General features: G+C 50.9%; 4 protein-coding genes across 4 annotated transcripts; 1 reads left to right on the top strand and 3 right to left on the bottom strand.

The window, feature by feature from the left end:
• Positions 1-3,353: 3,353 nt before the first annotated feature.
• Positions 3,354-5,593, bottom strand: BDW47DRAFT_34055 (amino acid permease). The gene is made up of 3 exons (XM_024818787.1): positions 5,018-5,593; positions 4,837-4,948; positions 3,354-4,784 (listed from the first exon to the last, which is right to left on the bottom strand). Exons 1-3 carry the CDS (start codon positions 5,280-5,282, stop codon positions 3,452-3,454), a joined length of 1,710 nt encoding a protein of 569 aa, XP_024671770.1. The 5' UTR covers positions 5,283-5,593; the 3' UTR covers positions 3,354-3,451.
• Positions 5,594-6,453: 860 nt separating this feature from the next.
• BDW47DRAFT_106264 (cytochrome b-c1 complex subunit 10) lies at positions 6,454-7,589 on the bottom strand. Its single transcript, XM_024812737.1, has 5 exons — positions 7,503-7,589; positions 7,235-7,302; positions 6,908-6,961; positions 6,668-6,815; positions 6,454-6,610 (listed from the first exon to the last, which is right to left on the bottom strand). Exons 1-5 carry the CDS (start codon positions 7,503-7,505, stop codon positions 6,602-6,604), a joined length of 282 nt encoding a protein of 93 aa, XP_024671769.1. The 5' UTR covers positions 7,506-7,589; the 3' UTR covers positions 6,454-6,601.
• A 459-nt stretch (positions 7,590-8,048) lies between these two features.
• On the bottom strand, positions 8,049-10,978 carry BDW47DRAFT_34035 (putative disulfide isomerase). Its single transcript, XM_024818786.1, has 4 exons — positions 10,387-10,978; positions 10,239-10,320; positions 8,662-10,188; positions 8,049-8,603 (listed from the first exon to the last, which is right to left on the bottom strand). The coding sequence occupies exons 1-4, from the start codon at positions 10,617-10,619 to the stop codon at positions 8,244-8,246; spliced, it is 2,202 nt and encodes a 733-aa protein (XP_024671768.1). The 5' UTR covers positions 10,620-10,978; the 3' UTR covers positions 8,049-8,243.
• A 168-nt stretch (positions 10,979-11,146) lies between these two features.
• Positions 11,147-12,356, top strand: BDW47DRAFT_106262 (complex I NDUFA5 subunit family protein). Its single transcript, XM_024812736.1, has 3 exons — positions 11,147-11,781; positions 11,848-11,952; positions 12,014-12,356. The coding sequence occupies exons 1-3, from the start codon at positions 11,237-11,239 to the stop codon at positions 12,072-12,074; spliced, it is 711 nt and encodes a 236-aa protein (XP_024671767.1). The 5' UTR covers positions 11,147-11,236; the 3' UTR covers positions 12,075-12,356.
• The last annotated feature ends 52 nt before the right edge of the window (positions 12,357-12,408 follow it).

Below are 12,408 nucleotides of genomic sequence, written 5' to 3'. Positions count from 1 at the left end.
TAGTCGTGGAATATAGTGGAGGACTGAACTTTCTAGGACGTTAGACTACCAACTTAACTTGACTATACTAATGGATTAACCACTACTGCTACTGCTATAATCACCTACTAACCCCATCTAGTAGTACATGATCGTCCCTAGACGCAGTCGTAGACCAATTGAGGAAAGAAATGAGAAGAATAACCACCTAACTATTCTTTGGGTTCATGGACTGGAGCAAAAAAGAAGGAAATGCCCGGCTTGATCGTCAAGATGCTGCTGGAAAGCTTGGCTGGGTTGAGGAAGTCAAGAGTCTTTTCGGACATGGCATTATTTTCCCATACTTCTTTCTGGCGGTAGAACGTCTAGATTGGGACTAGCATGTACGCGCCAGTCGGTTACTACCTAACCTACTCAAGACGGCCATCGAGGCAAACGAGAATTGACTCGGGCAACTCGTGGCCATATCAATCTCGAAAAAGTCAATCAGCCGAACGTACTCCGTAGTCCGTAGTCGGACAGAACTATGACATAACCGCCGGATCTTACGATAACAGCAACCTTAGATAATGAGTTAATTAGTTAGTACTATCCCTCGTAGGATGCCGACGTGCAGGTGCAAAAGGCCAGCCCTGGGACTGTGCGGGAGCAAACAGACAATCCGAATCCTGATCAAGAATTAAGCAGCGGCAGGGGTACGGAAGATGGATGATGGGGACCCGAAGAATTGCTGCCCACCGTCTAGTGTCTCCAACAGTAAAAGTGTCTAGAGGTTTCTCCATCTCCAACAACGATGTCTTTTCTAACCTGATGCGGCAGGGCAGTGAGTGAATGATTGGATAGCACTCCAAAGGCTCCATTTGCGCTACTGCAAGTCCTGCTTGCAGATCGCCTCTCTTCTTTTCTTTTCTTTTTTTCTTTCTTGATTATTATCTATTAATCTATTTTCTCTTTAATTTTGTTCTGTTTTATTTATTTATTGATACTGAAAATATTATTCTTTTGTATTCCGCCGAATCCGGGAAGTACTCCTGTATTATCAGTGTCTCACGGTCCTAAATCGGGGGTATCTCGTCCATGACTCGGAATGAGGTTTCCGACCGTCTTTTGTCTTGACTTGACTCTTGACAAGTCGCCACTGTCCCTCCCTTATTGGAATCTGGCATTATCTACGGAGTACGAGGTACCTACCTAGGTACTCCCTCCCTTGAACAAAATTCTAAAAAATATAAAAAAGAAACAAAACAAAACATAAAATAGGTTTGCCGAACCTTACCGGAGTCAAAGCCGGCACCGGCTTACCTCAAACTTAGGTTCCATGCCTCTTACCAGGTGGTAGAGACGTCGTCAACCAATAAAAGACGTCCACCCGCATCCGACAAGAGGAGCGCCACTCACCTCATCGTCAAGCGGCAAATCACTCAATTCAGTCTTGCCTCATGGGGGGGGGGGCGTGAGGTTGACCGAGTGGGAATGAGCAGAAATGGGTTAGTAACTTTTTAGGATTTACCACCTAGTCAGTTCCTACCGTAGTTCGTATCGTCTAGTTGAAGACGGACGGCTCAGGATATACCTAGTGATGGTTTCGAGTCTGCTGACCGCGGCTTGACTTTGACCTTCTTCCGTTCCGCTCGGCTAAGCGCGTCGTTTCCGCCCACATGAAAGTCTGAAACTGGTTGATTATAGACCGCGGTCGGGTTGTAGTGTAGGACCAGTACTACCATGGACTCGAGGTCGTCTTGGTCCCGTGATATGACTCTGTAACAACGCACAGTTAAATGTATACCAGCTCTATATGCACCATAGTAACTACTATATATACATACTACAGGTGGGGAAGATTAGATAGTCGACAGGAACGGAGTTTCATCCGACGGATTAGTGGAATCCTCTCCTCTCTACGGTCTCTTCCCCCCTGTCAATCCATATTTATTCTACCAAGACTAAAGTAAAGTAGTTGCTCAGGGGTGGGTTTTCTCCATCGAACCTTGTTGATAGCTGGTTTTTTATTACTTAGTACTTGTCGTGGACCCTTGTTCAGTACGGTGTTATAGGAACATCTATCGATTTATATATATGTAATTGAAACAGGTAGATAAAATCTACAAACTGGTGTAGAAGAAATCACATAAGAAACAGGGAAATGAATAGACGAGCCATTGATGAAACGGAAGCATTAAACCCGAAGGTGAAAGCACTCGTCTATGCACAGCATTGACATAGCAAATCCATCCAAAGCAAGTCCATAACTTAATCCCAGCCTCCTAAGATAAGATCCCTACAAATCAGGTAGAGTCATAAAACCATACTCCGTACATATATACTGACTGCATATACAAAGCTAATGTGATAAGCAACTCGCTCCAGCCACCCCATATTTAACTCCGGTAGGTACCTGCCTAAGTACCTACATACTACCCACATACCCAGGTACCACTACCACTACCGACAAGGTTCAATCGCGCACTACCCCCCCGACCCCCCCCCTCCTACTCCATCATGACAAACACCCTCCTCCCCCCGGTGGAGACTCTTCAGATTCAGTGGATCAGAGCGGGCTGACTTACCTACCTACCCCCTTGAGCAACCAGTTCTTGGTACTGTTAGGCTAGCTTTGTATACCTAGTACTATCTGGTTCACTTTGTGAGTGTGCTACATCGATAGATTTGTAGTGAACTCCAAAGTACTCCGTAGGCCCAAGTCACAATGCCAGAAAAGCAAAACAATACTTATGCCGGGAGTAGAGCGCAACTTGACCGAGCGTCGACAGATAGATCCACGGGGAACCGCCGTCTCAGATCAGCTGGTGGAGCCCTTGCTGGGTCTTTGCCTCTGGGGTGGTGGAGGGTGGAGGGAGGGCGGATGGAATGGTACGGGTTGATCTGGGTTGACTTGTTACTTGCTCCACTGATTGATATACATGCATATATCTGCAAGACCCAGTATATCTGTGATTGATTTATATGGGTGTAGTATACGGTTAAATATTGTCATTTAGGAGTGTCGTGTTTCTATCAATTTCTGATAGGACTACATCTTTATGTGTTTATGGTTTATGCTAATTAGTATACGCTGTACATCCGTTATTTCACTTCATGCTAAACATCTGATATGTAATTTTGCCATATCGATGTTAGTTCTGTTCTGGTAAGTCCTGGATTCAGATAGTAGCAGATACGAGCATCCGTGTACTTCCATCGGAACAAAAATATCGGCGTGTGGCGGCGCAGATGTGTCGACGAACGGTGGCTCCGTTGATAGACTTGTCTTCGCATTCACTTGGATCGCTCGAGGCCATGCCTGTTGTATGGTTTGAGATGTGTTGAGGACGGTGTCCCTGCATGGGTAGCAGGTCTCACTGGTGATCCTTTGCTCGATCCAAAGGTACAAGCATAAGGGCTATCGGACTTCGAGGCATCGTGCCTAACGTTGATCGTATTGTTCAGGTGGTATGCTAGTCTCATCCACCACTCACATAGACTGACTCGATGTGTCCACTGGTTGACTACTACCATCAATCTCCTCCCCCAGAGTCACAATCATCGAGGATTCCTCCCTGATGGGATGGATATTATGTTCGACATTGACCTTGGGCCCTGCGAACCACTTGTGCGCGTCAATCACCCACCAAATGGTCACCGCCAGCATCGGGCCTCCCCACACCAGACACGTCCAATTCATGACATCGGGCGTTAGATTACGCCCTGTGTAGCTGGGAAGACAGAGGATGGGGACCATCAGGAGCACAAAAGACACGCCTACCGCGCCAATATACGGACCAAACGGACCCAGGTGCCATGGCCCTCGGCGGAAACGGTGACCCACGAAAAACACCCGAATAGAGATGGGGATGGCAAAGGCGACGAACTGTGCGATTCCGCCGATGGAGAATAGAGCGCCAATCGCCACGTCGCCGGCCAGGATTAGGAGGCACATGAGTATGCCCAGCACGGTGTTGAGGACGACGGCGTTCACGGGCGTCTGGGTGCGCGGGTTCACCTTCTTCCACCACCTGGATAGTGGAAAGCAGTCGTCGCGCGCGTAGGCATAGGTCACACGCGACGCGGCCACCATGCACCCCTGGCCCATGGAGAACCCGCAGATGATGGTCAGGGCGAGGATGCCCATGGCGGTTCTCCGCGGCATAACCTGCAGCAAGTAAGAGGCCCAGGGTTGCCCGAGATCCGAGTCTATGACGGCCTCGATGTCGAGCACGGTGTAGGCAACCACGAGCTGCAAGAACCAGCCCATGAGACCTCCGACGCCCGAGGTCATGACGATTGCCCGCGGCGAAGCGATGTTCGCGTTGGAGCACTCCTCACTGAGGTGAAACGGGGAGTCGTACCCGGACATAGTCCAAATCACCCCGACAAAGGTCATGAGCACAGCGACGCCGTCTGGAAAGTCAGTCAAGTTGGTGATGGTGCCCCAGACGTCTTTTGAGGGCGTGAACTTGGGTTCGTTCTTGGTCCCCGCCGGGATGGCAATGATGACGGCCACGAGAGCTATCATGTTGAATGTGGAACCCCAGGAGTTGAAGCTGGCCACCCATTTCGTGGGCAAACTACTAATCACCGTGTGGATGATCATCATGAGCGTGGTCAAAAGGAAGACCTGCCACTGAGTGGGCGTGTAGCTTGGGTCATAGATCGAGCCCGCTGCTAGGATCATCGCTGATAGAGAATAGTTCACCGACGGGGCTGCCGTGATCTGACCGATCCAATTGGACCACCCTGTGATCCACGCCGCAAATGGCCCGTAGCCAGGAGGGGCAAGAACGGCTGCTGCGTAGTAGAGCCCGCCGCTGGATCTGGTGTCAGATCCTGCCAGAGACCGAGAAAAGCGACTAGACTTACCTCGTAGGCATCGCAGAACAAAGCTCAGCCATGGACATTGCAATACACTGAATAAACACCATGGCGACAATCCAGCCCCACACCATTCCTGCCGTCCCTGCGTATCCCATTCCTTTGGCAGCGTCAGCTTACGGTTGCACGAAGAAAGTCAAAGGTTGAGCGGGGGAGGGAGGAGACAAACCATAGTAGATGGTGCTCGCGAACGACGGGAGCAGCCCCAAAACCGCAAAACTCACACAGAATGTCGACCATAATGAGAACTCCCGTTTGAACTCCTGCTTATATCCCAATGCCGTGATCACCGCTTCGTCATTGTCCATTGCATGGTCGGTGTAGGGAATGTCCCCCTGAGGGAGGACGCTGGTGACGGGATCATGAACGACATCAGCGTACAACTGCCGCTTTGGGTTTGCTTTATTTGACATGTTATCTGGCGTGGTTGCCATATCGATCCTTGTTCGCGCCGAGAGGCGAGAATATCCGTTCCAGAACGATGGCAGGAAGAGGGAACCATTCGCACTTGAATTAAAACAGCGGATATTCTGAGAGACGAGTAACAAACAACGAGTCCTTGTAAAAAGAATGGCAAACAGTCCAGAGAAAAACAAGGCAAGGGCCAACCACAATCGCTCCTTTCCTGCCGAGTACTTGTCTCATGCATTTGGCAGGCACGATGGGGACAAATCACCGCCATTTTATATAAATCCATCGCGATCTCCACATACATCACCCCCAGACAGGGGGGTCACAAAGTAAGTGGCATAGACCCTGCCCTAGGGTATTCGACAATCTTGATAGGAGTTCCGCGACAGCACTCACTTCCCCATAGGGCCCGAACGGATCGCGAAACAGCAGATAATAGTCGGCACGAGGTCAGATTGCGTCCCAAGTCCTGCGGGGGGGGGCAAGGATCATCGTATCCAGCGCGACTCAGATTGGACCAGTTCTGGGCTAGAAGTCGGGTTGGAATGCACCCCCTCACGAGACGTCTTAATGCTTACTGGCTGTGTACAGCAGAGCTATCTTTGGCCTTCCAGACAGTCAAACCGTAAAGATTGGCCAAGAGGACCTAGGCCCAGCAAGGAAACTTCATGCGGTAGACGTAACGTGAAGCTCGGGGAGAGCTTGGACTAGCAGATAGTAGACGGCGAATGATGGGGATGAAATGAGTGGATGAGAGATTGGATGGAGTCGGAGGTGATGCTTATCAGCCATCGCCCGATAAGGCGGGAGATAAGCAACCCCTTACTAGATCACTCTCTCAGCCCTCTGTACCAACTTCTAGTCTCCATTCTGGGATGATAACTTGAGAGTTAGGGAGTTGAGGGATGGTGGTTTGTGCTTGATTGGATAGTCCGTTTCATCTAGGATATCTCTTGAATCGGGGGCTATACTTTACCGGAGACCGATTTGACAAGGAGTATATCTTAGCGCGATGTTTCACCTGCTATTGTCATAACCTACTCAAACGTAAACTCTGATTTATCCTGAGTAGGGCTGTTAGCATATACCAGGGCCACGGTACTGACTAAGGCGCCCACATGGTCGCGACACCTTGTCGATTTGGATGCTCGAGACCGAATTACGGAGACAGGGGTCACTTTTGAAAGACAAAGGGGAAATTCCAGATGGACATGTTCTATGTGCTATCAAAACCCATCGCTATTCTACACAGTACAATGCCAACTGCCCGCCCCAGAATCTGTTCTAGATATCCTGCTAACACTGCGGGACGGCAGGAAAGTACCTCACCCTTTGAGGGCATTTAGAAGGGCTAGGTGAGAGTCAGCATCAGACCAGATAATTCAAAGCCACAGATCTCAAAACATACGTTGTCCTCGGGAGCAATACGGCGGTCATAGTATTGGTCCAGGAAGGGGAACTGGCGGAGGACGTCGTTGCGGACCCGGGGAATTTCACCCAGGAAGAAGACCAGGAAGACACCGGCGCTGACACCGAAGGTGCTGGCAATCGTGGCACTGAATTTCCCCAAACATTAGCACCCATTGACCCATGAAGTAGCCGCGAGGCCAGCCATTTGACGGGGTCCGGAAAGACCGGGGGTACTCACTACTTGGTGGCGAGGCTGGGGGTGAAGCCCTGGAAGTGGGGAGGGGTGGTATATCTAAAAATTGAGCGATGACCAGAGTCAGTCGAGGTGTTCGAGTATAGAATGTACCATCCGACAGGCCTAGCTGGTGGCCGCTTCAACCGGCACCGGTCCAAATAAAACGCACGACGTAGACCAGGCCGAGAGCCGCAAAGAACGCCAAAAAGCAGTCCTGCAGAAGCCGACCAAGCCTCCCAGCCAGAATCCAACAGACATCATGCATTGTCCACAGCGTGTGCCGGCTAGGTATTCCTCCAACAACTAGGAAACACGGGGGGTCTATCTCACTTGGGCGCAAAGGGCGAGCGGTAGGCACCAGCAGTCTGGGCCGCAGCACGGCGAAGGGTCTGAGAGAACTATAACAATTCACCCGTTAGCACAAGCACCATATAAATCAACTCCTTCCTTCCTCCCTCAAATCCTCTTCGCATATAGACCGCCAACCCGTAACTCGATCATTCGTCCGGACGTCATCGAGACCGTACAACCCATAGCGTGCGTGTCGTTGTCCCAATGAAACCAGTCAAACCACCTCAGAGAAAAAAAAATAACATACCATGACTTCTATTCTTCAAAAGCCACTCGGACTCGAGGTTTCAATTCGGCGATTGGGAGTAAGTTGACGTGGACAGCTGGTGCGGGAGACGAAAACCGGGAGACTCCGCGACGATGAATGCTTTGCGGCAACCCGAGGACCAATCAGCGGTGGCTGTTACATATCACGTGATGGCACGGGACTGCGAATCAGATGAGCGGCATTTCCACTCTATTCATTGTATTGATATTGAGCATGGATATCTTCGTGGAGATTTTGAACTCTGGAATAACTACCCTTTTGACACGCTGTCTACCGGCTTTAGAGCTTATTTGGAAACTGTCTGGAGCGCAGATAATGGATAACTTTTAGAAACACAGAAAACCTTGCATACTACGACAAACCTATCAGCAATTATCAGAGGATGGTATATCAAACGGCTAGATTGGTTTGTCCAGTGGTATCGTATTTTGCTGTTGGATTATTTCCTAACAATATTGGTTCACAGAGCTTCAATCCTCCTAACACCACTCATCCTGGAAAATTAACAAGAAGGTCAAAGTAAACAAGACAATAACTTGGACAGGAAAGAGAAAAGCAGCAGAAGGATAGTGACAGATGATTATGCCAAGTATCAATCTCCAAAACCCCTTGAGCCTTGTATTGTACCAAATATAAGCCAACTCCGAAGAACTAAAACGGGAAGGTCGAAGATGAGAAGATGTATAAGAGACCTAGATTTACAATGCTATGCGTTCCCAATCAATCAACCTTTCCAGTTCCGTTCCCATTCAAAATACCGTCCTTTCCATCGAAGTGGAAAAGTCCACTTGACGCACTGCCAGTGACGCCTAGGATACCACCACGGACGCGACGGGCGAACTTCCCTCGGGCCAAAAGGGTGGCCGTGATGATGGAGACTAGCAAGATGATGACGAAGATGATGGGGTGTGTGGAGATAAAGGTCCGCGTGAAGAAGAAGATCGACTCGAAGGTACCCACGGTAGACTTGGAGCTCAGCTTGGGTGGGTTGTGAATGACGAGCGGGATGGTCTCCAAGATAGAAGTACGTGAGGCCATGATGGAAGCTCCACTAGAAGAAGAGTCCCAATAGCGACGGTTCTGTGACAGTTAGCTTTGATTTCTAAAAACCCCACATCCTTACTGGCGATGCACTTACATCTTGATCGTTGATAATGACTCGCTCGCCGCTGTCCACATCGATGCCGAAGGTGCTCTTGAGCCAGCGCTCCCAGAAGTCACCGTCGACCCAGGCAAAGCCGACTTGTTTCTTGTCATCCTCGCGGATGGTGATACGCATGTTCTTGGCGGCCCGCAAGGCTCGCTGGTCGTCACGGTCATCGGCTTCCTCGATGCGCAACTGCTTGGCATCCCGAAGCTCCTTCCTCTCCAACTGAAACAGCTGGGTCTGCTTGTCCATCCATTCAAGAGCGGCATTTTTCAGCTCCCTCTTTGCCTGCACAAACTCATCCGAGTGCCGCCGGCTCAGGACGCCAAGGACAACGTACTTGCCATCCATGATTTCGCGGGCATTGGAGGCAGTCAGCTCTGGCACGATAGGCAGCCAGACCGTACGCATCCACCCCAGGATCTGTCGGAAGTCGCGCATATCCTTGGGAGCCAACGCGTTGAAGTAGTTGGGACGTCCGTCGCGAACGACAAGGAGACGGGGCCACGTCGAGATCTTGAAACGCTCGGCCAAAGCCGCACTGTTGGTCTTGACAAGCCTGGCATGGCCGACCAAGCTAAGCGTCAGGCGCTCCAACGCCGCGAAATCCTCGGAGGTAGTGGCATGATCGTAGAAATATAAGAAGATCACTTCTTCCTTCTCCTCCAGCTCCTTGAAGGCGGCTGCATCGACATCCTGGACACCCCCGCCGATGTCGACAGCGCTCTTGGCATAGCTGATCAAATCACCGAGTCCCCGGAGGCCATCGTACTCGACCCTCTCCCCACCGCGGAAGAAATACATTGTGGGGAAGGCGCTCACATGGGCGTCTTTGCAGAGTCTCGACTCGACGTCGCAGTTCACTTCACCAACATTTAAGGTGTCTTGCATTTCCTTGGCCATCTGCTGCCAGTTGGGAGCCAGCGCCTGGCAATGACCACACCATGGTGCATAGAACTTGATGAACCAGGGATCCTGAGAAGTGGTGACTAGCTTCTGAAAACTTTCCGCCGTCAGCGGAACAGAGAGCCCCTGAGGATTGGCGGGCTTGGGCTTGGGCTTAGGTTTCTGCATTGGAGCATCCTTCCCGGCAGCATCCTTTGCGGACAGCTGCGCCACTTGTTCATTGTGTTTTTCACCCGCCTTGGCACCCGCCTCAGGGTCTTTGTCCTTGGAGGCGGGGATTTCTGGCTCAGCAGCGGCGTCTGCGAACTGGGCACCCGGCTTTGGCACCTTAACACCAGTTGGGGGTCGGGAACCTGGTTTGATCAATTCCAATTTTCCTTCAACGAATTCGGCAATGCCGTTGATGGTCCTGGCACCGTCGTAGTTTTCAACCGATTGACCGTCGTGATACAGAGCAAAGAGTGGGTAGTAGTTGACCTGCAACTCCGTACACTTGTCCGCATAAACCTGGCAATTCATCGAGGCGAAACGGAAATTATAGAACCCCTGGAAGGAGTTCAACGACTTGGTGTCGACCGGTTTCGAGGAAGACGAGGACAAAGGATCGGACGTCTACTCAGCGTAAGATAAAGGGCCACCAAAAAGGGATCTTTGACACTCACGTAGTAGTATTCGTACAGGGTCTGCCATGCCGGAGCGATCTTCGTGCAATGGGGACAAGCGGGAGAGTAGAACTTGATGAACCTGGTGACAGTTAGGTGGCGATCGAACGAAACAACCGGGGTCGCTGAGAGGACAAGCGATACTGACCAGTAGCCATCTTTGACTGTCTCTTCAAAATTGTCGGGGGTTAACGTTTTCATCGGCGGCACGACAATACCATTGAACGTCGTTGGCTTATCCAAATCCCCCGCCCCAGACCGCGGGGACCTTTTCACCAGGTGGTTCTTTCGCGGTTCAACATGCTGGTCATTGGAGGGAACGGCGAGGGTGGGAATTGCGAAAAGCGAGAGGAGGGACCACGCCAGCAAAGACGCCCTCATTTTGGGTAGAGGTCAAAGCCGGAAGGCTTTTGAAGATTCGATATAGAGAGTGAAAGAGAGGATCGAAGCGAAAGCGATCTCAGGGAGATGTTGAGATAAGTAGTGGGTGGTCAAAGGTGGCACATGGGCCTAGTGAGGGTCTAGAAGCGGGCCCAGTGGCCAACAAAGCCGGGTTGGACTTGACCACCGCAGTGGAAAGGAGAGAACAAGACCAATTGATGTTGAACCACAGAGAAGCCTATCCTGTCTCCGGAGGGCCTCGACAGTCGTTGAAGCAAAAGACGAGTTAAAGGAAAATAGAGGGGTGACGTTGACAAGAAAGCCCCCTATCAACCGACCGGGATGGGTATGAATCGATAAAGTCCGAGAATAGTCTAAGTGGCCGTAAGGAAGGCTTAGAAGTCTTTAGTGTCCAGCCGGGAAGGGGAAAGTGACGATCCGGGAACATTAGTTTCCCCGGGCTCCGGTGCGCTTCAACTTCACATTATCATTAGCCCGTCTATCATTGGGTCTATCCACCACTTTTGGGTCAATTCCCTTCTTGACCTGTTGAACGACCAATATACTATATTCAATTCCGAATTGAATCTCGACAGGAACCGAATCCCACATTCAAGATGCGATCGACACTTCGGCTGCTGGCCAATGTTAAGCAGGCCCGCTACCTCGAGCCTTTCGCTCCTACCGGGTTGACCGGTCTCCAAACCCATCCGAGTCCCCGCCCGACTTTGATCTTTCTCTACACCTCTACCTTGCAGAAATTGAAGTCTTTCCCCGAATCGTCGGTCTACCGTCAGTCCACCGAGGCATTGACCAACCACCGTCTCCAAATTGTCGAGTCGACCAAGCCGCCTGGATTCGATGCTTGGCTAGAACGCGCCCGGAAGGCCGTGGCCGCGGAGCCCGAGCGGTTCGCCTCTCTTCGTCGCTCCGATGGCACGTATGCCGCCCATCAGCGTGATGACCAGACCGATGATCCCCGTGGCGAGGAGTGGGATGGTGAGCAGATTGAGCCGACTACCGAAGGCCCTCACCGCACGGCAGCACAGGAGGCGCAATGGGCCAAGAGCATTGATGAGGCTACCAAGACCGAAAAGGACCCCTGGGATTTCCACACCGAGCAGATGAAGTGGGAGAATGAGCCTGCTCTCCTGGCTGACCAGTACGTCATCGTCCATGTCCTTTTGTCGAACCATACCCGTAGAATTACTGACCCGTTCACTTTTAGGGTCGCCGAGATTGAGAAGCAGCTTGGTGCCGGTCTGATCGAGGAGGTCATTCAGGTTGCGGAGCGCGAGAACAAGCTCGTGGACGAGATGTACAACTCCAAGGTGTAAGTGTTCCGTTGAGACCCATGTCGAATCTGTTGCAGCTCGTACTCACATTTCGTCTAGGTGGGAGGAACTCGCTGAGAAGCCTAGCCCTGGCCAGTGGACTTACTTTGAGCGCACGTAAAGGTCTAATGGAAGATTTTCCTAAATCGTTAATCTCGAACCTGTATTTATTACCCATTGTGTGTCGAATAGAAAAAGCATGCCCTTCGATACAACAGCATCCATTATAAAGTCCTTGTCTGTCTCTTTTTCTAGGGCATCTGAATGGAGACGGATTGAACGTACGGAGTAGGCCGGGGATCATGCTTCTAAGGGGGGCTTCATGTTGGTGTGATAGTGAGGTAGTCTACTATGCCCTCACTAGTACCTTTACCCCAGGCCAATTGAAATATGCAATTACATCTTACAAATGTCTCTATTCTAACAACACATGTAAATTGACCGAACACTACTCC

Source organism: Aspergillus candidus, assembly GCF_002847045.1.
Source record: "Aspergillus candidus strain CBS 102.13 unplaced genomic scaffold BDW47scaffold_24, whole genome shotgun sequence".
Taxonomy (NCBI): domain Eukaryota; kingdom Fungi; phylum Ascomycota; class Eurotiomycetes; order Eurotiales; family Aspergillaceae; genus Aspergillus; species Aspergillus candidus.
This window is presented reverse-complemented; position numbering and strand designations above follow the sequence as displayed.